This window comes from Salvelinus alpinus, chromosome 10, assembly GCF_045679555.1.
Source record: "Salvelinus alpinus chromosome 10, SLU_Salpinus.1, whole genome shotgun sequence".
Classification (NCBI taxonomy): domain Eukaryota; kingdom Metazoa; phylum Chordata; class Actinopteri; order Salmoniformes; family Salmonidae; genus Salvelinus; species Salvelinus alpinus.
The window spans coordinates 4,580,011-4,605,582 of record NC_092095.1 but is presented as its reverse complement, the minus strand read 5'-3'; the positions used below and the strand labels follow the sequence as shown (position 1 = coordinate 4,605,582).

Sequence of the window (25,572 nt, the reverse complement as noted above, 5' to 3'; positions counted from 1 at the left end):
TAAAAGGCCAAACATAGAAACAGACAAACTAGACACACAACATAGAATGCCCACCCAGCTCACGTTCTGACCAACACTAAAACAAGTAAAACACACAAGAACTATGGTCAGAACGTGACACTCTGCCAGATCACGGTCGAACCAGGGGCTGAACCTGTTTTTAATTCAAATTTTCTTTATAGGGGCATGTTTACCACAATATAAAAAAATCATAACCTTTGACAAAGGATCTATACCCTTTTAAAGAGGCCAGATCATGAAGGACATGATAGATCAGGACATGATAGATCAGGACATTATAGATCAGGACATTATAGATCAGGACATTATAGATCAGGAAATTATAGATCAGGACATTATAGATCAGGACATGATAGATCAGGACATGATAGATCAGGACATGATAGATCAGGACATGATAGATCAGGACATTATAGATCAGGACATGATAGATCAGGAGAGTATAGATCAGGACATTATTGATCAGCACAGTATAGATCAGGACATCAGACTAATTTGATGATCTATAACAGATGCATCTCCGTCAACACAATGTCTGTCTGTCTCTGTGTAGGAGTTGAAGGGTCGGTTCATCATCAAAGGGAAACGTCTGAACAAGCTGGATGCCGTCTTCAGCAGTACTAGTCCTGGAGTAGAGGAAGACTGTGTCTCAGAGGAGGACGAGGCTGCAGAGACCAACCACTCCAAGACAGACTCCAATGGACAGAAGGCCAAAGCCAAGGTATGGTAACACACTGCTGTGGTGCCAAGGTAGATGGCACCCTATTCCCTAGTAGTCCACTACCAGGGCACATAGGACTTTGGTCAAAAGTAGCGCACTAGAATAATACATGGGACTTAATATAGCACTTTTCAAGGACCCAAAGTTGCTTTACAATTATAAAAACAACAAAACATGGGTCAAAACAAAACATCAGACTAATTAAGACATGAATATAGAGAGGGGTGGACTCAGAGACATCAGACTAAACAAGACATGAATATAGAGAGGGGTGGACTGAGACATCAGACTAAACAAGACATGAATATAGAGAGGGGTGGACTCAGAGACATCAGACTAAACAAGACATGAATATAGAGAGGGGTGGACTGAGACATCAGACTAAACAAGACATGAATATAGAGAGGGGTGGACTCAGAGACATCAGACTAAACAAGACATGAATATAGAGAGGGGTGGACTGAGACATCAGACTAAACAAGACATGAATATAGAGAGGGGTGGACTGAGACATCAGACTAAACAAGACATGAATATAGAGAGGGGTGGACTCAGAGACATCAGACTAAACAAGACATGAATATAGAGAGGGGTGGACTCAGAGACATCAGACTAAACAAGACATGAATATAGAGAGGGGTGGACTCAGAGACATCAGACTAAACAAGACATGAATAAAGAGAGGGGTGGACTAGGAGACATCAGACTAAACAAGACATGAATAAAGAGAGGGGTGGACTAGGAGACATCAGACTAAACAAGACATGAATAAAGAAAGGGGTGGACTCAGAGCAGACGTCAGACTAAACAAGACATGAATATAGAGAGGGGTGGACTCAGAGAAGGGAATGTGATGTTTCAGTGTATGTGGCGCGGAGGATTGGGTTTAGGATACCAACCCGTCTTTAGGGTAAGGGGCAGGGCTGGGGTTAGGATACCAACCAGTCTTTAGGGTAAGGGGCGGGGTTGGGGTTATTATATGAACCCGGTTTAGGGTAAGGGGCGGGATTGGGGTTATTATATGAACCCGGTTTAGGGTAAGGGGCAGGGTTGGGGTTATTATATGAACCCGGTTTAGGGTAAGGGGCGGGGTTGGGGTTATTATATGAACCCGGTTTAGGGTAAGGGGCGGGGTTGGGGTTATTATATGAACCCGGTTTAGGGTAAGGGGCGGGATTGGGGTTATTATATGAACCCGGTTTAGGGTAAGGGTCGGGGTTGGGGTTATTATATGAACCCGGTTTAGGGTAAGGGGCGGGGTTGGGGTTATTATATGAACCCGGTTTATGGTAAGGGGCGGGGTTGGGGTGAGGATACTAACCCGGTTTAGGGTAAAGGGCAGGGTAAAGGTGTTGTTTCTGACATAGGCATGCTACTGTGTTGCTTTGCACGTACACCCCCAACAGGGCCAAGGCATGCTGGATTAGCTGCACAACTGTCCTCAGAAGAACGTGTGCCATTTCAAATGACAAGCCCTATGCCAAGGAAAACACACATGTGAATACTTTGACAGAAATCCATTCATAACATCTCTTTTTCTGTAGATATTATAAACATGATGTCTTATTGCTTTTCAGAAGACAAAGATCAAGCTTGCCAAGCAGCTGTCTGACCTGGTGATCTACTGTAAGAGTGTCCACTTCTCAGGGTTTGAGCACGCTAAAGACACCCAGGCCTTCTATGAGATGTCCTCCTTTAAAGAGAGCAAGGCTGTTAACCTGGCCGAGACAGCAGGTAAAACCCTCTGTTCTGTTACATCAAGCCTGAATAACATCAAGCCTGAATAACATCGAGCCTGAATAACAGCAAGCCTGAATAATAGCAAGCCGGAATTATAGCAAGCCTGAATTATAGCAAGCCTGAATATCAGCAATCCTGAATAACAGCAAGCCTGAATAACAGCAAGCCTGAATAACAGCAAGCCTGAATAATAGCAAGCCGGAATTATAGCAAGCCTGAATTATAGCAAGCCTGAATAACAGCAATCCTGAATAACAGCAAGCCTGAATAATAGCAAGCCGGAATTATAGCAAGCCTGAATAACAGCAATCCTGAATAACAGCAAGCCTGAATAACATCAAGCCTGAATAACAGCAAGCCTGAATAACATCAAGCCTGAAAAACATCAAGCTTGAATAACATCAAGCCTGAATAACATCAAGCCTGAATAACAGCAAGCCTGAATAACAACAAGCCTGAATAACATCAATCCTGAATAACATCAAGCCTGAATAACAGCAAGCCTGAATAACAACAAGCCTGAATAACATCAAGCCTGAAAAACAGGACCTGTACTATAGACATGATTTCATTATTTGTGGTCCCGTGTGGCTCAGTTGGTAGAGCATGGCGCTTGCAACGCCAGGGTTGTGGGTTCATTCCCCACGGGGGGACCAGGATGAATATGTATGAACTTTCCAATTTGTAAGTCGCTCTGGATAAGAGCGTCTGCTAAATGACTTAAATGTAAAATGTAAATTATGCATATTCTAAAAAACAGCTTTCATTATGCATAATCTAGAAAACAGCTTTCATGATGCATAATCTAGAAAACAGCTTTCATGATGCATATTCTAGAAAACAGCTTTCATTATGCATAATCTAGAAAACAGCTTTCATGATGCATATTCTAGAAAACAGCTTTCATGATGCATAATCTAGAAAACAGCTTTCATTATGCATATTCTAGAAAACAGCTTTCATGATGCATATTCTAGAAAACAGCTTTCATTATGCATATTCTAGAAAACAGCTTTCATGATGCATAATCTAGAAAACAGCTTTCATGATGCATAATCTAGAAAACAGCTTTCATTATGCATATTCTAGAAAACAGCTTTCATTATGCATATTCTAGAAAACAGCTTTCATTATGCATATTCTAGAAAACAGCTTTCATGATGCATAATCTAGAAAACAGCTTTCATTATGCATAATCTAGAAAACAGCTTTCATTATGCATAATCTAGAAAACAGCTTTCATGATGCATATTCTAGAAAACAGCTTTCATTATGCATATTCTAGAAAACAGCTTTCATGATGCATATTCTAGAAAACAGCTTTCATGATGCATATTCTAGAAAACAGCTTTCATTATGTATATTCTAGAAAACAGCTTTCATTATGCATATTCCTAAAACAGCTTTCATTATGTATATTCTAGAAAACAGCTTTCATTATGCATATTCCTAAAACAGCTTTCATTATGCATATTCTAGAAAACAGCTTTCATTATGCATAATCTAGAAAACAGCTTTCATTATGCATATTCTAGAAAACAGCTTTCATTATGTATATTCTAGAAAACAGCTTTCATTATGCATATTCCTAAAACAGCTTTCATTATGTATATTCTAGAAAACAGCTTTCATTATGCATATTCCTAAAACAGCTTTCATTATGCATAATCTAGAAAACAGCTTTCATTATGCATATTCTAGAAAACAGCTTTCATTATGCATAATCTAGAAAACAGCTTTCATTATGCATATTCTAGAAAACAGCTTTCATTATGCATATTCTAGAAAACAGCTTTCATTATGCATATTCTGGAAAACAGCTTTCATTATGCATAATCTAGAAAACAGCTTTCATTATGCATAATCTAGAAAACAGCTTTCATTATGCATATTCTGGAAAACAGCTTTCATTATGCATAATCTAGAAAACAGCTTTCATTATGCATATTCTAGAAAACAACTTTCATTATGCATAATCTAGAAAACAGCTTTCATTATGCATATTCTAGAAAACAGCTTTCATTATGCATATTCTAGAAAACAGCTTTCATTATGCATATTCTAGAAAACAGCTTTCATTATGCATATTCTAGAAAACAGCTTTCATTATGCATATTCTAGAAAACAGCTTTCATTATGCATATTCTGGAAAACAGCTTTCATTATGCATAATCTAGAAAACAGCTTTCATTATGCATATTCTAGAAAACAACTTTCATTATGCATATGCTAGAGAACAGCTTTCATTATGCATATTCTAGAAAACAACTTTCATTATGCATATGCTAGAGAACAGCTTTCATTATGCATATGCTAGAGAACAGCTTTCATTATGCATATTCTAGAAAACAGCTTTCATTATGCATATGCTAGAGAACAGCTTTCATTATGTATATTCTGGAAAACAGCTTTCATTATGCATAATCTAGAAAACAGCTTTCATGATGCATATTCTGGAAAACAGCTTTCATTATGCATATTCTAGAAAACAACTTTCATTATGCATATGCTAGAGAACAGCTTTCATTATGCATATTCTAGAAAACAGCTTTCATTATGCATATGCTAGAGAACAGCTTTCATTATGCATATTCTGGAAAACAGCTTTCGTTATGCATAATCTAGAAAACAGCTTTCATTATGCATATTCTAGAAAACAACTTTCATTATACATATGCTAGAGAACAGCTTTCATTATGCATATTCTAGAAAACAGCTTTCATTATGCATATTCTAGAAAACAGCTTTCATTATGCATATGCTAGAGAACAGTTCTTACAATGATTGCACCACTAACCTGTCTGGTTTACATCTCTCCCAGCTAAAGCCTTTATCCGCCACAACATGACCAAGCTGAGCCGTATCTACCCAGCTGGCTCCAGAACAGACTCCTCCAACTACAACCCTGTTCCCCTGTGGAACGCAGGCTGTCAGATAGGTACTGTAGAACTACTAACAGGGTTGGGGAGGCTACTTTCTAATTGGAATCCGTTACAGTTAGTAGTTACTGATTTGTCTCTCCAGTGGCGCTGAACTTCCAGACTCCCTCTAAGGAGTTGGACCTGAACCAGGGCCGGTTCCGGTCCAACGGGCTGAGTGGATACGTCCTGAAGCCCGACTTCCAGAGATACCCTGCGACAGAGTTTGACCCAACGACCCTCACCAAGGGACCCTGGCTCAAACGCAAGACCTTCCACCTCATGGTGAGAAAAACGTTGCTATATTGTGTTAAATATTATAGTGTTATATATTATAGTGTTATATATTATAGTGTTATATATTATAGCGTTAAATATTATAGTGTTATATATTATAGTGTTATATATTATAGTGTTATATATTACAGTGTGTATATAATATAGTGTGTATATATTATAGTGTATATATATATTATAGTGTATATATATTATAGTGTATATATATTATAGAGTTATATATTGTAGTGTGTTATATATTATAGTGTATATATATTATAGAGTTATATATTATAGTGTATTATATATTATAGTGTATATATATTATAGAGTTATATATCATAGTGTGTATATATTATTGCGTTATATATTATAGTGTTATATATTATAGTGTATATATATATTATAGTGTTATATATTATAGTGTATATATATTATAGAGTTATATATTGTAGTGTGTTATATATTATAGAGTTATATATTATAGTGTATATATATTATAGAGTTATATATTATAGTGTTATTTATTATAGTGTGTTATATATAGTAGTGTTATATATTATAGTGTGTTATATATTATATATTATAGTGTTATATATTATAGTGTTATATATTACAGTGTCATATAGTGTAGTGTGTTCTATATTATAGTGTGTAATATATTATAGTGTGTTATATATTATAGTGTGTTATATATTATATATTATAGTGTTATATATTATAGTGTTATATATTATATATTATAGTGTTATATATTATAGTGTGTTATATATTATAGTGTTATATATTATTGTGTATATACATTATAGTGTGTTATATATTATAGTGTGTTATATATTATAGTGTATATATATTATAGTGTGTTATATATTATAGTGTTATATATTATAGTGTTATATATTACAGTGTGTTATATATTACAGTGTGTTATATATTATAGTGTATATATATTATAGTGTTATATATTATTGTGTATATATATTATAGAGTTATATATTATAGTGTTATATATTATAGTGTTATATATTATAGTGTGTTATATATTATAGTGTATATATATATTATAGTGTATATATATATTATAGTGTATATATATTATAGTGTGTTATATATTATAGTGTGTTATATATTATGGTGTGTATATATTATAGTGTTATATATTGTAGTGTGTATATATTGTAGTGTTATATAGTGTGTATATATTATAGTGTTATATATTATAGTGTTATATATTGTAGTGTGTTATATATTATAGTGGTATATATTATACTGTGTATATATTATAGTGTGTTATATATTATAGTGTTATATATTATAGTGTATATGTATTTAATTGTATTGTGATATATATTATGATATTATAGTGTATTATATGAGTGTAACATCACAAAATGCATTATAAATTCCACTTGTTGAACACAGTCAAGACTACTACAGAGATTGATTAATACATTTGCAATATATTCATCACATAAATTAGATTTGTTTCTGTCAAGTACGTCTATGTTGTGATATTAATTTTATATATTATCTAAGAGTCAGAGAAGTGGTTTTATTGTTGTTACCCACATGACTCCTATTAAACAAGTGGTTTTATTGTTGCTTCCTATTGAACAGGTGGTTTTATTGTTGCTTCCTATTAAACAAGTGGTTTTATTGTTGCTTCCTATTGAACAAGTGGATTTATTGTTGCTTCCTATTAAACAAGTGGTTTTATTGTTTTATTGTTGCTTCCTATTGAACAAGTGGTTTTATTTTTGCTTCCTATTAAACAAGTGGTTTTATTGTTGCTTCCTATTAAACAAGTGATTTTATTGTTGCTTCCTATTGAACAAGTGGTTTTATTGTTGCTTCCTATTGAACAAGTGGTTTTATTGTTGCTTCCTATTGAACAAGTGGTTTTATTGTTGCTTCCTATTGAACAAGTGGTTTTATTGTTGCTTCCTATTGAACAAGTGGTTTTATTGTTGCTTCCTATTGAACAAGTTGTTTTGTTGTTGCTTCCTATTGAACAAGTGGTTTTGTTGTTGCTTCCTATTAAACAAGTGGTTTTATTGTTGCTTCCTATTGAACAAGTGGTTTTGTTGTTGCTTCCTATTAAACAAGTGGTTTTGTTGTTGCTTCCTATTAAACAAGTGTTTTTATTGTTGCTTCCTATTAAACAAGTGGTTTTATTGTTGCTTCCTATTAAACAAGTGGTTTTATTGTGCCTTCCTATTAAACAAGTGGTTTTATTGTGCCTTCCTATTAAACAAGTGGTTTTATTGTTGCTTCCCATTAAACAAGTGGTTTTATTGTTGCTTCCTATTAAACAAGTGGTTTTATTGTTGCTTCCTATTGAACAAGTGGTTTTATTGTTGCTTCCTATTGAACAAGTGGTTTTATTGTTGCTTCCTATTGAACAAGGGGTTTTATTGTTGCTTCCTATTGAACAAGTGGTTTTGTTGTTGCTTCCTATTGAACAAGTGGTTTTATTGTTGCTTCTTATTAAACAAGTGGTTTTATTGTTGCTTCCTATTAAACAAGTGGTTTTATTGTTGCTTCCTATTGAACAAGTGGTTTTATTGTTGCTTCCTATTAAACAAGTGGTTTTATTGTTGCTTCCTATTGAACAAGTGGTTTTATTGTTGCTTCCTATTAAACAAGTGGTTTTATTGTTGCTTCCTATTGAACAAGTGGTTTTATTGTTGCTTCCTATTGAACAAGTGGTTTTATTGTTGCTTCCTATTGAACAAGTGGTTTTATTGTTGCTTCCTATTGAACAAGTGGTTTTATTGTTGCTTCCTATTGAACAAGTGGTTTTATTGTTGCTTCCCTATTAAACAAGTGGTTTTATTGTTGCTTCCTATTGAACAAGTGGTTTTATTGTTGCTTCCTATTGAACAAGTGGTTTTATTGTTGCTTCCTATTAAACAAGTGGTTTTATTGTTGCTTCCTATTGAACAAGTGGTTTTATTGTTGCTTCCTATTAAAGAAGTGGTTTTATTGTTGCTTCCTATTGAACAAGTGGTTTTATTGTTGCTTCCTATTGAACATTTGGTTTTATTGTTGCTTCCTATTGAACAAGTGGTTTTATTGTTGCTTCCTATTAAACAAGTGGTTTTATTGTTGCTTCCTATTAAACAAGTGGTTTTATTGTTGCTTCCTATTAAACAAGTGGTTTTATTGTTGCTTCCTATTAAACAAGTGGTTTTATTGTTGCTTCCTATTAAACAAGTGGTTTTATTGTTGCTTCCTATTGAACAAGTGGTTTTATTGTTGCTTCCTATTGAACAAGTGGTTTTATTGTTGCTTCCTATTAAACAAGTGGTTTTATTGTTGCTTCCTATTGAACAAGTGGTTTTATTGTTGCTTCCTATTGAACAAGTGGTTTTATTGTTGCTTCCTATTGAACAAGTGGTTTTATTGTTGCTTCCTATTGAACAAGTGGTTTTATTGTTGCTTCCTATTGAACAAGTTGTTTTGTTGTTGCTTCCTATTAAACAAGTGGTTTTGTTGTTGCTTCCTATTAAACAAGTGGTTTTGTTGTTGCTTCCTATTGAACAAGTGGGTTTATTGTTGCTTCCTATTAAACAAGTGGTTTTATTGTTGCTTCCTATTGAACAAGTGGTTTTATTGTTGCTTCCTATTAAACAAGTGGTTTTATTGTTGCTTCCTATTGAACAAGTGGTTTTATTGTTGCTTCCTATTGAACAAGTGGTTTTGTTGTTGCTTCCTATTGAACAAGTGGTTTTATTGTTGCTTCTTATTAAACAAGTGGTTTTATTGTTGCTTCCTATTAAACAAGTGGTTTTATTGTTGCTTCCTATTGAACAAGTGGTTTTATTGTTGCTTCCTATTAAACAAGTGGTTTTATTGTTGCTTCCTATTGAACAAGTGGTTTTATTGTTGCTTCCTATTAAACAAGTGGTTTTATTGTTGCTTCCTATTGAACAAGTGGTTTTATTGTTGCTTCCTATTGAACAAGTGGTTTTATTGTTGCTTCCTATTGAACAAGTGGTTTTATTGTTGCTTCCTATTGAACAAGTGGTTTTATTGTTGCTTCCTATTGAACAAGTGGTTTTATTGTTGCTTCCTATTAAACAAGTGGTTTTATTGTTGCTTCCTATTGAACAAGTGGTTTTATTGTTGCTTCCTATTGAACAAGTGGTTTTATTGTTGCTTCCTATTAAACAAGTGGTTTTATTGTTGCTTCCTATTGAACAAGTGGTTTTATTGTTGCTTCCTATTAAAGAAGTGGTTTTATTGTTGCTTCCTATTGAACAAGTGGTTTTATTGTTGCTTCCTATTGAACATTTGGTTTTATTGTTGCTTCCTATTGAACAAGTGGTTTTATTGTTGCTTCCTATTAAACAAGTGGTTTTATTGTTGCTTCCTATTAAACAAGTGGTTTTATTGTTGCTTCCTATTAAACAAGTGGTTTTATTGTTGCTTCCTATTAAACAAGTGGTTTTATTGTTGCTTCCTATTAAACAAGTGGTTTTATTGTTGCTTCCTATTGAACAAGTGGTTTTATTGTTGCTTCCTATTGAACAAGTGGTTTTATTGTTGCTTCCTATTAAACAAGTGGTTTTATTGTTGCTTCCTATTGAACAAGTGGTTTTATTGTTGCTTCCTATTGAACAAGTGGTTTTATTGTTGCTTCCTATTGAACAAGTGGTTTTATTGTTGCTTCCTATTGAACAAGTGGTTTTATTGTTGCTTCCTATTGAACAAGTTGTTTTGTTGTTGCTTCCTATTAAACAAGTGGTTTTGTTGTTGCTTCCTATTAAACAAGTGGTTTTGTTGTTGCTTCCTATTGAACAAGTGGGTTTATTGTTGCTTCCTATTGAACAAGTGGTTTTATTGTTGCTTCCTATTGAACAAGTGGTTTTATTGTTGCTTCCTATTGAACAAGTGGTTTTATTGTTGCTTCCTATTGAACAAGTGGTTTTATTGTTGCTTCCTATTGAACAAGTGGTTTTATTGTTGCTTCCTATTAAACAAGTGGTTTTATTGTTGCTTCCTATTGAACAAGTGGTTTTATTGTTGCTTCCTATTGAACAAGTGGTTTTATTGTTGCTTCCTATTAAACAAGTGGTTTTATTGTTGCTTCCTATTGAACAAGTGGTTTTATTGTTGCTTCCTATTAAAGAAGTAGTTTTATTGTTGCTTCCTATTGAACAAGTGGTTTTATTGTTGCTTCCTATTGAACATTTGGTTTTATTGTTGCTTCCTATTGAACAAGTGGTTTTATTGTTGCTTCCTATTAAACAAGTGGTTTTATTGTTGCTTCCTATTAAACAAGTGGTTTTATTGTTGCTTCCTATTAAACAAGTGGTTTTATTGTTGCTTCCTATTAAACAAGTGGTTTTATTGTTGCTTCCTATTAAACAAGTGGTTTTATTGTTGCTTCCTATTGAACAAGTGGTTTTATTGTTGCTTCCTATTGAACAAGTGGTTTTATTGTTGCTTCCTATTAAACAAGTGGTTTTATTGTTGCTTCCTATTGAACAAGTGGTTTTATTGTTGCTTCCTATTGAACAAGTGGTTTTATTGTTGCTTCCTATTGAACAAGTGGTTTTATTGTTGCTTCCTATTGAACAAGTGGTTTTATTGTTGCTTCCTATTGAACAAGTTGTTTTGTTGTTGCTTCCTATTAAACAAGTGGTTTTGTTGTTGCTTCCTATTAAACAAGTGGTTTTGTTGTTGCTTCCTATTGAACAAGTGGGTTTATTGTTGCTTCCTATTAAACAAGTGGTTTTATTGTTGCTTCCTATTGAACAAGTGGTTTTATTGTTGCTTCCTATTAAACAAGTGGTTTTATTGTTGCTTCCTATTGAACAAGTGGTTTTATTGTTGCTTCCTATTGAACAAGTGGTTTTATTGTTGCTTCCTATTGAACAAGTGGTTTTATTGTTGCTTCCTATTGAACAAGTGGTTTTATTGTTGCTTCCTATTAAACAAGTGGTTTTATTGTTGCTTCCTATTAAACAAGTGGTTGTATTGTTGCTTCCTATTGAACAAGTGGTTTTATTGTTGCTTCCTATTAAACAAGTGGTTTTATTGTTGCTTCCTATTAAACAACTGGTTTTATTGTTGCTTCTTATTGAACAAGTGGTTTTCGTGTTGTTACCCACATGACTCCTATTGAACTTTTATCAGAAGGTTTTTTAGTAACAGATGAATTGTGTGTCAAACGATAAGATACCTGATTGAATTGAGAGTTGAGATGTGGTTCATTAGCTTGTGTACTGCACTACAGAACATCAAATCAATGCTGCTTAGACCTCAAGTGTGTGTGTGTGTGTGTGTGTGTGTGTGTGTGTGTGTGTGTGTGTGTGTGTGTGTGTGTGTGTGTGTGTGTGTGTGTGTGTGTGTGTGTGTGTGTGTGTGTGTGTGTGTGTGTGTGCGACTACAGGTGATCTCAGCCCAGCAACTGCCTAAGTTAAACAATGACAAGTGTAAATCCATCGTTGACCCGCTGGTTAAAGTGGAGATCTATGGTGTTCCAGCTGACACGTGCAGAAAGGAGACACGCTCCATCGAGAACAACGGTGAGACACACACAGGCACACCAAACACACACACACACACACACACACACACACACACACTGCAGGTTTTTACCCCATGTGGAACGATGTTCCTCTCACCAGGTTAAATGTGGAACGATGTTCCTCTCACCAGGTTAAATGTGGAACGATGTTCCTCTCACCAGGTTAAATGTGGAACGATGTTCCTCTCACCAGGTTATATGTGGAACGATGTTCCTCTCACCAGGTTAAATGTGGAACGATGTTCCTCTCTGCAGGTTAAATGTGGAACGATGTTCCTCTCACCAGGTTATATGTGGAACGATGTTCCTCTCACCAGGTTATATGTGGAACGATGTTCCTCTCACCAGGTTAAATGTGGAACGATGTTCCTCTCTGCAGGTTTTAAAACCCCATGTGGAACGATGTTCCTCTCTGCAGGTTTTAACCCCATGTGGAATGAGACGTTCCAGTTTGACATCAAGGTACCAGAGCTGGCCCTGGTCCGCTTCCTGGTCGAAGACTATGACTCCACCTCACAGAACGACCTAATTGGACAGTACTGCCTGCCACTCACCAGTCTACAGAACGGTAATATCTCTCTCTCTCTCTCTCACCCCCCTCCATCTTTCTCTCTCTTATTTATTGCTGACTTACTCAATCCTCACGTCCTGTTTCCCAGGTTACCGCCACGTCCCTCTGCTCACCAAGCATGGTGATGTCATCCCCTCCGCAGGCTTGTTTGTTCACCTCATGCTGCTGGACGCCAAATAGACCCCGCCCACTTCACACGGACCCCTCCCACATCAAACAAACTCCTCCCACATACGACTGACTCCTCCCACACATCACAGACTCCTCCCACACCACAAGGACTCCTCCGACATTGTAATGTCTCTTCTCACACCAAAAGGACTACTGCCACATCAAACTAACTCCTCCCACACCACACGGACCCCTCCCACATCAAACTAACTCCTCCCACACCACATGGACCCCTGAAAACGTGTGTTTTTGCATCAACGCGGTGGGTGGGTCTGACATGCTAAGTTGCTTTTTAAAAGTATTGTATGTGAATGATACAAGCAAGTAAAGGATCCTATAGAGAGTAGTTAGTTTGTTGCTGGTCCTAAAGAGAGTAGTTAGTATGTTGCTGGTCCTATAGAGGGTAGTTAGTGTGTTGCTGGTCCTATAGAGGGTAGTTAGTGTGTTGCTGGTCCTATAGAGGGTAGTTAGTGTGTTGCTGGTCCTATAGAGGGTAGTTAGTATTTTGCTGGTCCTATAGAGAGTAGTTAGTGTGTTGCTGGTACTATAGAGGGTAGTTAGTGTGTTTCTGGTCCTATAGAGGGTAGTTAGTGTGTTGCTGGTCCTATAGAGGGTAGTTAGTATTTTGCTGGTCCTATAGAGAGTAGTTAGTGTGTTGCTGGTCCTATAGAGGGTAGTTAGTATGTTGCTGGTCCTATAGAGAGTAGTTAGTGTGTTGCTGGTCCTATAGAGGGTAGTTAGTATGTTGCTGGTCCTATAGAGAGTAGTTAGTATGTTGCTGGTCCTATAGAGAGTAGTTAGTGTGTTGCTGGTACTATAGAGAGTAGTTAGTATGTTGCTGGTCCTATAGATGGTAGTTAGTACATTGCTGGTCCTATAGAGAGTAGTTAGTGTGTTGCTGGTCCTATAGAGGGTAGTTAGTATGTTGCTGGTCCTATAGAGAGTAGTTAGTACATTGCTGGTCCTATAGAGGGTAGTTAGTGTGTTGCTGGTCCTATAGAGGGTAGTTAGTGTGTTGCTGGTCCTATAGAGAGTAGTTAGTGTGTTGCTGGTCCTATAGAGGGTAGTTAGTATGTTGCTGGTCCTATAGAGGGTAGTTAGTGTGTTGCTGGTCCTATAGAGGGTAGTTAGTGTGTTGCTGGTCCTATAGAGGGTAGTTAGTGTGTTGCTGGTCCTATAGAGGGTAGTTAGTGTGTTGCTGGTCCTATAGAGGGTAGTTAGTGTGTTGCTGGTCCTATAGAGGGTAGTTAGTGTGTTGCTGGTCCTATAGAGGGTAGTTAGTGTGTTGCTGGTCCTATAGAGGGTAGTTAGTGCGTTGCTGGTCCTATAGAGGGTAGTTAGTATGTTGCTGGTCCTATAGATGGTAGTTAGTACATTGCTGGTCCTATAGAGAGTAGTTAGTGTGTTGCTGGTCCTATAGAGGGTAGTTAGTATGTTGCTGGTCCTATAGAGAGTAGTTAGTACATTGCTGGTCCTATAGAGGGTAGTTAGTGTGTTGCTGGTCCTATAGAGGGTAGTTAGTGTGTTGCTGGTCCTATTGAGAGTAGTTAGTGTGTTGCTGGTCCTATAGAGGGTAGTTAGTATGTTGCTGGTCCTATAGAGGGTAGTTAGTGTGTTGCTGGTCCTATAGAGGGTAGTTAGTATGTTGCTGGTCCTATAGAGAGTAGTTAGTATGTTGCTGGTCCTATAGAGAGTAGTTAGTATGTTGCTGGTCCTATAGAGAGTAGTTAGTATGGTGCTGGTCCTATAGAGGGTAGTTAGTGTGTTGCTGGTCCTATAGAGGGTAGTTAGTGTGTTGCTGGTCCTATAGAGGGTAGTTAGTGTGTTGCTGGTCCTATAGAGGGTAGTTAGTGTGTTGCTGGTCCTATAGAGGGTAGTTAGTGTGTTGCTGGTCCTATAGAGGGTAGTTAGTGTGTTGCTGGTCCTATAGAGGGTAGTTAGTGTGTTGCTGGTCCTATAGAGGGTAGTTAGTACGTTGCTGGTCCTATAGAGGGTAGTTAGTACGTTGCTGGTCCTATAGAGGGTAGATAGTATTATGCTGGTCCTATAGAGGGTAGTTAGTGTGTTGCTGGTCCTATAGAGGGTAGTTAGTGTGTTGCTGGTCCTATAGAGGGTAGTTAGTGTGTTGCTGGTCCTATAGAGGGTAGTTAGTGTGTTTCTGGTCCTATAGAGGGTAGTTAGTGTGTTGCTGGTCCTATAGAGGGTAGTTAGTGTGTTTCTGGTCCTATAGAGGGTAGTTAGTGTGTTGCTGGTCCTATAGAGGGTAGTTAGTGTGTTGCTGGTCCTATAGAGGGTAGTTAGTGTGTTTCTGGTCCTATAGAGGGTAGTTAGTGTGTTGCTGGTCCTATAGAGGGTAGTTAGTGTGTTGCTGGTTCTATAGAGGGTAGTTAGTGTGTTTCTGGTCCTATAGAGGGTAGTTAGTGTGTTGCTGGTCCTATAGAGGGTAGTTAGTGTGTTGCTGGTCCTATAGAGTGTAGTTAGTACGTTGCTGGTCCTATAGAGGGTAGTTAGTACGTTGCTGGTCCTATAGAGGGTAGTTATCATTCCTCCAGTCATGCGTTGAGGTGATTTCAAAAGCTTTAGAAATATTACTGACGTCTACTAGTGCTTTTTAATCAGAGACTACAGGGAATAGACAAAACTATCTATGGATTGTAACGTAACTGGCCATTCTTTTAAGTAAAGCATACGTGATGCCTTAAAAACAATATGACTAAAACATTCTTAAAGTTTATCTGTTGTTTGTTTTATGAGACAGAATATTTTGCTTCCTAACTGATAGCATGACACGTTGCATTCTGCTATTATTACATGTTACTTTAACCCTCTTTGTCTCGTCAAACAAAGAAAACAGTATCGTTCAATTGTACAAACAGCATTGTGTGTCTTTATAAAATGTGCTTTTGTTGCAAAATGACAATGTTTTTTATTTTTTATGTTTAAAATTATTATTCTGCTATCAATCGACAAAATAAACAGCATTGGACAAATTACGAATACTTTGTCAGCACACGTCTATATTACATGATAATCATTGCCTGCTGATGGCTCACCACTCTTCCTACTTGGGAACTTCAACTTCTGACGTCTGCCTTCGATTAATTTCTTCTTTCCCCTCCTTGCCTCTTTTGACCTCACCCGTTCTCAATCCCCTCCAACTCACAAGGCAGACAACAGGAACTCATCTTTACTAGAGGCTGTTCATCTACTCATCTCACTGCAACCGCCTTCCAGGTCTCCAATCACTACTTTGTTTCCTTGTCTCTCTCCCTTTCCTCCAACCCTAGCCACTCAGCCTCTACCCAGATGGTCATGTGCTGTCGCAACCTTCTCTCTCTCTCTCTCTCTCTCTCTCTCTCTCTCTCTCTCTCTCTCTCTCTCTCTCTCTCTCTCTTTCTCTCTCTCTCTCTCTCTCTCTCTCTCTCTCTCTCTCTCTCTCTCTCTCTCTCTCTCTCTCTCTCTCTCTCTCTCTCTCTCTCTCTCTCTCTCTCTCTCTCTCTCTCTCTCTCTCTCTTTCTCTCTTTCTCTCTCTCTCTCTCTCTCTCTCTCTCTCTCTCGCTTTCTCTCTCTCCTGCTAAGTCCTTCTGTCTCCTGTCTCCTGATTCTGCCTCTTCGACTCTCCTCCGTTTCTGCATCCTATAATTCTCACTGTCCCCTTTCCTCCCGGCCGGCTCGGCCCTCCCCTCCTGCTCCATGGCTGAGTGACTCATTGCGAGCTTACAGAACAGAGCTGCAGGCAGCTGAGCGAAAATGGAGGAAAACTAAACTTCCGGAGGACCTATCATCCTTTCACTCCCTCCTCTTTACCTTCTCTTTCTCTGTATCCGCTGCTAAAGCCACTTTCTACCACTCTAAATGTCAAGCTTCTGCCTCTAAACCTAGGAAACTATTTTCCACCTTCCCGTCCCTCCTTATTAGCCTCTTGACGCTAGGGGTCAGATTATTTTTTATTTTTTTTAAATAACGTTCCCAAGGTAAACGGACTATTTCTCAGGTCCACATCGTAGAATATGCAAATAATTTACAGATTAGGATAGAAAACACTCCAAAGTTTTCAAAACTGTCAAAATATTGTCTGTGTGTATAACAAAACTGATTCTGCAGGCGAAAACCTGAGAAAATCTAACCCAGAAGTGATTTTTTTATTTTTTTATCTGTGTTTCCTTGCCTGTCTTTCTTCCATTTAAAGGGGTATCAACCAGAATCATTTTCCAATGGCTTCCTCAGGCTGTGACCAGGCTTTAGACATAGTTTCAGGCTTTTATTTTGAAAAATGAGCGAGATTTTTCAAAAGTAGTCAGGTGTCCTTTGATTAGTTCCTGCGCGCGAGAGGGGTAGCTCTCCATTTTCTTTCTCTCTTTTATTGAATAGGTTACGGTCCGGTTGAAATATTATCGATTATGTTTGTTAAAAACAACCTGAGGATTGATTATAAAAAACATTTGACATGTTTCTACGAACATTACGGATACTTTTTGGAATTTTCGTCGAACGGAACGAGGCTTTGGTTTTCTGAACATAACGCGCAACCCAAATGGCGTTTTTTTGTTATAAAAGTAATATTTATCGAACAAAAAGAACATTTATTGTGTAACTGGGAGTCTCGTGAGTGCAAACATCCAAAGATTATCAAAGGTAAGCGATTCATTTTATTGCTTTTCTGACTTTCGTGACCATGCTAATTTGGGGCTGGTTGTTGTAGCATTGATTGATACACTCACAAAAGCTTGGATTGCTTTCGCTGCAAAGCATATTTTCAAAATCTGACACGATAGGTGGATTAACAACAAGCTAAACTGTGTTTTGGTATATTTCACTTGTGATTGCATGATTATAAATATTTTTAGTAATGTTTTGCGCATGCAATTCAGCGGTTGTATAGGAAAATGATCCCGTAGCACAGAGAAGTTAGAAAAGACAGACTTGTGCGACAGTGAGCAAATTTTTGGAGAGATGAATTACCGCATCCTGCTGTAGCTCCGTGTCCGCTGCCTGTGTCCCTGGTCCCCTCTTTGACCGCTTGCCTCTCCGTGTCCGCGGCCTGTGTCCCTGGTCCCCTCTTTGACCGCTTGCCTCTCCGTGTCCGCGGCCTGTGTCCCTGGTCCCCTCTTTGACCGCTTGCCTCTCCGTGTCCGCGGCCTGTGTCCCTGGTCCCCTCTTTGACCGCTTGCCTCTCCGTGTCCGCGGCCTGTGTCCCTGGTCCCCTCTTTGACCGCTTGCCTCTCCGTGTCCGCGGCCTGTGTCCCTGGTCCCCTCTTTGACCGCTTGCCTCTCCGTGTCCGCGGCCTGTGTCCCTGGTCCCCTCTTTGACCGCTTGCCTCTCCGTGTCCGCGGCTTGTGTCCCTGGTCCCCTCTTTGACCGCTTGCCTCTCCGTGTCCGCGGCCTGTGTCCCTGGTCCCCTCTTTGATCGCTTGCCTCTCCGTGTCCGCGGCCTGTGTCCCTGGACCCCTCTTTGACCGCTTGCCTCTCCGTGTCCGCGGCCTGTGTCCCTGGTCCCCTCTTTGACCGCTTGCCTCTCCGTGTCCGCGGCCTGTGTCCCTGGTCCCCTCTTTGACCGCTTGCCTCTCCGTGTCCGCGGCCTGTGTCCCTGGTCCCCTCTTTGACCGCTTGCCTCTCCGTGTCCGCGGCCTGTGTCCCTGGTCCCCTCTTTGACCGCTTGCCTCTCCGTGTCCGCGGCCTGTGTCCCTGGTCCCCTCTTTGACCGCTTGCCTCTCCGTGTCCGCGGCCTGTGTCCCTGGTCCCCTCTTTGACCGCTTGCCTCTCCGTGTCCGCGGCCTGTGTCCCTGGTCCCCTCTTTGACCGCTTGCCTCTCCGTGTCCGCGGCCTGTGTCCCTGGTCCCCTCTTTGACCGCTTGCCTCTCCGTGTCCGCGGCCTGTGTCCCTGGTCCCCTCTTTGACCGCTTGCCTCTCCGTGTCCGCGGCCTGTGTCCCTGGTCCCCTCTTTGACCGCTTGCCTCTCCGTGTCCGCGGCCTGTGTCCCTGGTCCCCTCTTTGACCGCTTGCCTCTCCGTGTCCGCGGCCTGTGTCCCTGGTCCCCTCTTTGACCGCTTGCCTCTCCGTGTCCGCGGCCTGTGTCCCTGGTCCCCTCTTTGACCGCTTGCCTCTCCGTGTCCGCGGCCTGTGTCCCTGGTCCCCTCTTTGACCGCTTGCCTCTCCGTGTCCGCGGCCTGTGTCCCTGGCCCCTCTTTGACCGCTTGCAACTCCGTGTCCACGGCCTGTGTTCATGGTCCCCTCTTTGACCGCTTGCCTCTCCATATCCGCGGCCTGTGTCCCTGGCCCCTCTTTGACCGCTTGCCTCTCCGTGTCCACGGCCTGTGTTCCTTGCGTCCTCTTTGACCGCTTGCCTCTCCTACATCGTTGAGCCTTGTTGTGCTGCTTCCGGGCTAAAAAACAGTCTGTATGTGATGGTAGCTGGAGTCGCTGTCTTTAGGGAATTCGCTCTCAGTGGATGCGTCTGTGTCTGCGTTTCCATGTCCTCCAGCTGCTGCGTATCTGCGTCCCCCGATCAGTGGTCGTCCCTACGTCGGCCTCTCAGCGCTCCCGTCCTTGGGCCTTCCCACGTGTAGACCTTGTTGAGCTGGTTGTCCTCTGTGTTTCGCTGATATTTCTTGATGTAGCTTGTAGGAAGTCTCTGTATTTCCCAATGGACTGGTTGATTGAGTGACTGTAAAATTTGGGCCTAGAATCTCCTTCACCTCATGTTCGCTGATCTTAACTTCAGTGTCTTTTACTTCTTCGACACATGTTCAACAATTATTAGCATTAAATAATAATAAAAACATTTGTTGAGGATTTCACCCCGTTTCACCCCTTATATAGAAAACATACTCCCTTTTAGTCTTCATGACAAACAACAGATGTATGGAATGGGTCACAAGGTGAAACTTGATAAATGAGAAAGGAGTATCCCGCAGACAGATAGCATTTGCTATGAATACTGTTCTTATTGTTGAGTCTGGCCCCTAAGACGAGGCTCCGATCTCGTTCCTGGTACTTCATAGCACAGAAACACCAACTCATCCAATGGCATAAATCAATTGTCAACTCCAGATACCCCCATCTCAAGTAAAACCCCTTCTTGACCCCACTCCTGGACAAGCTCACTGAGGGGAGTGAGCCTCTAGGTCATACACTATTCCAGGATAGGTGCAACATCAGAGATGACATAGTGGTTCCAGGCACTACCCCACACATCTTTTCTCAGACCATATCTCCCCCAAGGCCAAAGGAGGGAGTGACTGGCTCACAGACATTGTGGAGACAAGTAATTGGTTCCCCATTAATCACATCATCGCTTCACGTGGTTTAGAATAGGTAAAGACACACATATGAAGACAATGTTCCCTCCTGTCCTCTTCTCTTTCTGATATTCTGCATAGCACCAGGGACATGTGAAAGACAAGCCTGACCTCTCACCTCTCTGGGCCCCAGGTGACTGAGCCCCAGCTGAGGGAGGAAGTGCAACTGTCAACACCAGAGACCGAAGGGATACATTCAAATAACAAGCATATCATATAAGCATATTATGCAGATAAGACATCTGAATTATCTATGTTACCTAACTAATTCTGATTCATCCGCCACAACTTCCCTTTCCTTTTCGTGTTTACTTGCAATATTTCAGAGTGCAGAGTGAAAACTGTAGCTGTAAAAACTGTAATTCAAAATTCAAAAGGCATTTGCGCGATCTGAGCTATCTTTGTTGCAGGTGCATGGTAACAGTTGAACAAGATGAGGAAAAGGGAGAAACCCGCTGTCAGGGTAATTGCAAGATTATGTTATAGTGCTCGTATTGCATTATAATGGTTGTTTTATTCAACAGAATAGAATCTGTTAACTATTGTGTGTGTTTTCTACAGAGGATGGGCCTCTGGGAGATAACACTGATTGGAGATTTATGATGTCTTTCTGTGATAAAACCTAAAGAGCATTTCAGAGCATGAGTTAATGTTTCTGTTCTATACCGTACCAGGAAGAGACGGTTCCAGTTTGGAGTAGGAGGGCCAGACACTGGTCTACACAATGAAAACTGTTGACACAGCAGATGCTGTTTGCTATGTATTATAGATATCTTTCATACAGATCTTAACCTTGTGACCCATTCTACGTATCTGTTGTTCGTCATGTAGGTTGAAAGGGGTGTATCTTGGTAATAAAAGACCTTTGTGTTGCCACTCTCAACGGATCATTAGAAAATGGTGAATTGTTGAGTCATTGCTATTGCAAAGCTCTTATTATTAAATATGTCGTTTAAGTATGACTCTGATTTGTGTGATAAGTGTGTCTCTCCTTATTTTAAAGAAATGAACCACCACACCGCATACTGCTCTTGCTAGTATCACTACTCTTTATTAAGCTTTATGTATCGGCCTCAAGGCCTTTGTCAGCGCTTTTGTGAGCTTTTTAAAATTAGCACCCTTATGTAGACACAGCTCAAGCCACATCTGTTCCATGCATCAAAGGGGTTGGAGTCTGATATTAAGAGAAGAGTGTTAGATGAACAGCTGATATTAAGAGAAGCCTGGACACAACCCTGTCTCGGAGCTCTACGGTCAATTCCTTCGACCTCATGGCTTGGTTTTTGCTCTGACATGCTCTGTCAACTGTGGGACCTTATATAGACAGGTGTGTGCCTTTCCAAATCATGTCGAACAGGTGGACTCCAATCAAGTTGTAGAAACATCTCAAGAATCATCAATGGAAACAGGATGCATCTGAGCTCAATGTACAGTCTCATAGCAAAAAAAAAGAAAAAACTGTTTTTACTTTGTCATTACGGGGTATTGTGTGTAGATTGCTGAGGATTTGTATTTATTTAATCCATTTTAGAATAAGGCTGTAACGTAACAAAATGTGGAAAAAGTCAAGGGGTCTGAATAATTTCCAAAGGCATTGTAAATTGTAATATTTCTTTATTTCGTTTTTCACCCGACTGCATTTACACAAACTCTTGAGAGAATAATTTGAAACATATATTTGATTGCATATTGTTTGATTATTAGATATCTGGTGACAGGCTTCATGATAATTAGATGATTAGGTGATTTTGAGAGGGTTTGTTCATTATGTTTGATCGTTAGAAAATACATTCAAAAATCTGTTTTAAAATCATAACTCATCTTTGAAATGTAGAGAAAATATAACAAAACATTAAAATATAGCAACTGATCATAAGATTTAAAAAAATAAAGACGTGTTCCTCGAATCAATGTTAAAAATGACTCTTTATTCTGTTCTGCTGGTAGAACATATCAATGAAGGACTGGGCATAGTTTTGTTCAATTGTTCAATAAATAATGTATTTTTTAAATGTCTTTTTGTTTTAATCAAGCATAGCACAAATTCAGCTGAATGCTGTATGAAGTACACTTTTACACAGTGCATCATCCACCTTTGACCTGGATGTGAAAGGTTCCTTTGTTTTGAGTTGTTCTCACAGCACAGTGTCTCTGTTCGAGGTCTTCAGTTCAGCATGTTGCTGCCACTTCTACACTGTTCTGTTGAAAAACTATTAAAAAAAAACATTCTCTCTCGACTTGAAAACAACTTGAACACAATCAAGGAACATTTTCAACTCTAATAAGCTATGTTCCGATGTCATCCCGACTGACTGCCCACTTAGAACAGCCCTGCCTTCTTCTTCAGGTCGTTCTGACGCCACTTGGGCAGCCGCTGGAAACCGGACCGAGAACAACCCAGCAGGTTCTCCAGATCCACATCAGAGAGATAGTCCTGAGAACGGAGAGAGAGAGAGAGAGAGAGAGAGAGAGAGAGAGAGAAAGAAAGAGAGAGAGAGAGAGAGAGAGAGAGAGAGAGAGAGAGAAAGAGAGAGAGAGAGAGAGAGAGAAAGACAGAGAGAGAGAGAGAGAGAGAGCAAGACAGAGAGAGAGAGAGAGAGAGAGAGAGAGAGAGACAGAGACAGAGAGAGAGAGAGAGAGAGAGAGAGAGAGAGAGAGAGAGATATTTTTTGCACAATCGTTACAACACCTCTATATAGACATAATATGACATTTAAAATGTCTTTATTCTTTTGGAACTTCTGTGAGTTTAATGTTTACTGTACATTTATATTGTTTATTTCACTTTTGTTTATAATCTACTTCACTTGCTTTGGCAATGTTAACACATGTTTCCCCTGCCAATAAAGCCCTTGATTTTAGAGCGAGAGAGAGAGACGTACTTCATGTGTTATGCTGACCCCTACTGACCCCTGCTGACCCCTGCTGACCCCTGCTGGCCCCTGCTGACCCCTGCTGACCCCTGCTGGCCCCTGCTGACCCCTGCTGACCCCTGCTGGCCCCTGCTGACCCCTGCTGACCCCTGCTGACCCCTGCTGGCCCCTGCTGGCCCCTGCTGACCCCTGCTGTCAGTTCACCACCATAAAACCAATCTCGGTTCCCCAGAAGTAAAAGTATTTCGAGAAAGTTTGTCATTTCCTGTTTTACTTCTGGGGGGAATACCATTAACAATTTTGATTACCTTCGTGCAAAAGTCTCCTCCCTCACAAATGGAAACTCTAGGCCAACCCCCTCCTCTAATTTCACTCATGTTTATCATGGACAATAATTACATTTTTTGATATCCTGAATTTTAACGACATATCCAATTTTGACTTTGTGTGCTGTGGAAACCATTTATAATCGGCACGCGCGCTTGAAAATTCCCAAACCAGTTTAAGAACCACCTTTTCCCAATCCTGATTTGTCCAAATAATAAACAACGAAAATATGACCATTTAAACTGCTGTACAATACAGTTTCAGCAGTAGTATTTTATAATAGCATCATCACCTCTCTCCTATTAGGGTCCACTCCCTTTGGCAGCTCCGTGGGGCTCTTGTTGAGCAGAAGCTCAGGACCCAGGTACTCTCCAGTCCTGGGGGCTGGGGTGGTGGAGGGGGCCAGGGTGGTGGAGGGGGCCAGGGTGATGGAGGGGCCCAGGGCGGGGGAGGACAGGGTGGGGGACAGGCAGTCCTGACCTCCAGGGGTGGCTGGGCTGGAAGGGCCACAGGAGCCCCCTCCTGTCCCACGGTGGAGCTTGTAGGATGGTGGAGAGCTGAACTGGGCTGGGCCTCCTGGAGCACTGTATCCACTCCCCCCAGCAGAACCCTTACTCAGCTCTGTGTTGTTCAGGTCCTACATGTAACAAGAGGATGAGTGACATTTAGATACTGGTATCCCCTCTAACAGGTGAAAGCTGGTATCCCCTCTAACAGGGGAACGCTGGTATCCCCTATAACAGGTGAAAGCTGATATCCCCTCTAACAGGGGAAAGCTGATATCCCCTCTAACAGGTGAAAGCTGGTATCCCCTCTAACAGGTGAAAGCTGATATCCCCTCTAACAGGTGAAAGCTGATATCCCCTCTAACAGGGGAAAGCTGATATCCCCTCTAACAGGTGAAAGCTGGTATCCCCTCTAACAGGTGAAAGCTGGTATCCCCTCTAACAGGTGAAAGCTGGTATCCCCTCTAACAGGTGAAAGCTGATATCCCCTCTAACAGGTGAAAGCTGGTATCCCCTCTAACAGGTGAAAGCTGGTATCCCCTCTAACAGGGGAACGCTGGTATCCCCTCTAACAGGTGAAAGCTGATATCCCCTCTAACAGGTGAAAGCTGGTATCCCCTCTAACAGGTGAAAGCTGGTATCCCCTCTAACAGGTGAAAGCTGGTATCCCCTCTAACAGGTGAAAGCTGGTATCCCCTCTAACAGGTGAAAGCTGGTATCACCTCTAACAGGTGAAAGCTGATATCCCCTCTAACAGGTGAAAGCTGGTATCCCCTCTAACAGGTGAAAGCTGGTATCCCCTCTAACAGGTGAACGCTGATATCCCCTCTAACAGGTGAACGCTGGTATCCCCTCTAACAGGTGAAAGCTGGTATCCCCTCTAACAGGTGAAAGCTGATATCCCCTCTAACAGGTGAAAGCTGGTATCCCCTCTAACAGGTGAAAGCTGGTATCCCCTCTAACAGGGGAACGCTGGTATCCCCTCTAACAGGTGAAAGCTGATATCCCCTCTAACAGGTGAAAGCTGGTATCCCCTCTAACAGGTGAAAGCTGGTATCCCCTCTAACAGGTGAAAGCTGGTATCCCCTCTAACAGGTGAAAGCTGGTATCCCCTCTAACAGGTGAAAGCTGGTATCCCCTCTAACAGGTGAAAGCTGATATCCCCTCTAACAGGTGAAAGCTGGTATCCCCTCTAACAGGTGAACGCTGATATCCCCTCTAACAGGTGAACGCTGGTATCCCCTCTAACAGGTGAAAGCTGGTATCCCCTCTAACAGGTGAAAGCTGGTATCCCCTCTAACAGGTGAAAGCTGGTATCCCCTCTAACAGGTGAAAGCTGGTATCCCCTCTAACAGGTGAACGCTGGTATCCCCTCTAACAGGTGAAAGCTGGTATCCCCTCTAACAGGTGAAAGCTGGTATCCCCTCTAACAGGTGAAAGCTGGTATCCCCTCTAACAGGTGAAAGCTGGTATCCCCTCTAACAGGTGAAAGCTGGTATCCCCTCTAACAGGTGAAAGCTGGTATCCCCTCTAACAGGTGAAAGCTGGTATCCCCTCTAACAGGTGAAAGCTGGTATCCCCTCTAACAGGTGAAAGCTGATATCCCCTCTA

General features: G+C 40.5%; 3 protein-coding genes across 4 annotated transcripts in view; 1 reads left to right on the top strand and 2 right to left on the bottom strand.

The window, feature by feature from the left end:
• LOC139531462 (1-phosphatidylinositol 4,5-bisphosphate phosphodiesterase delta-1-like) overlaps positions 1 to 15,953 on the top strand; it is a 64,186-nt gene extending 48,233 nt beyond the window's left edge. Inside the window, exons 9-15 of the mRNA XM_071327931.1 lie at positions 575 to 742; positions 2,320 to 2,476; positions 5,304 to 5,420; positions 5,507 to 5,685; positions 12,077 to 12,212; positions 12,633 to 12,782; positions 12,874 to 15,953. Of these exons, the coding sequence (XP_071184032.1) occupies positions 575 to 742; positions 2,320 to 2,476; positions 5,304 to 5,420; positions 5,507 to 5,685; positions 12,077 to 12,212; positions 12,633 to 12,782; positions 12,874 to 12,965 (999 nt within the window). The 3' untranslated portion in view covers positions 12,966 to 15,953. The remainder of the gene's footprint in view (positions 1 to 574; positions 743 to 2,319; positions 2,477 to 5,303; positions 5,421 to 5,506; positions 5,686 to 12,076; positions 12,213 to 12,632; positions 12,783 to 12,873) is intronic.
• A 1,870-nt stretch (positions 15,954 to 17,823) lies between these two features.
• On the bottom strand, positions 17,824 to 19,212 carry LOC139531413 (filaggrin-like). The gene has a single exon (XM_071327862.1). It carries the CDS (start codon positions 19,210 to 19,212, stop codon positions 17,824 to 17,826), a length of 1,389 nt encoding a protein of 462 aa, XP_071183963.1.
• A 2,640-nt stretch (positions 19,213 to 21,852) lies between these two features.
• vill (villin-like) overlaps positions 21,853 to 25,572 on the bottom strand; it is a 53,357-nt gene continuing 49,637 nt past the window's right edge. For both annotated transcript variants that reach the window (XM_071327905.1, XM_071327906.1), the window contains 2 exons: positions 23,748 to 24,092; positions 21,853 to 22,689 (listed from right to left, as the gene is read on the bottom strand). In XM_071327905.1, the coding sequence (XP_071184006.1) occupies positions 22,576 to 22,689; positions 23,748 to 24,092 (459 nt within the window). In that variant the 3' untranslated portion in view covers positions 21,853 to 22,575. The remainder of the gene's footprint in view (positions 22,690 to 23,747; positions 24,093 to 25,572) is intronic.

Bases quoted from the DNA above. Each gene is read 5' to 3' on its own strand.
- LOC139531413 (XM_071327862.1), bottom strand. From the start codon at position 19,212: ATGGAGAGGCAAGCGGTCAAAGAGGGGACCATGAACACAGGCCGTGGA.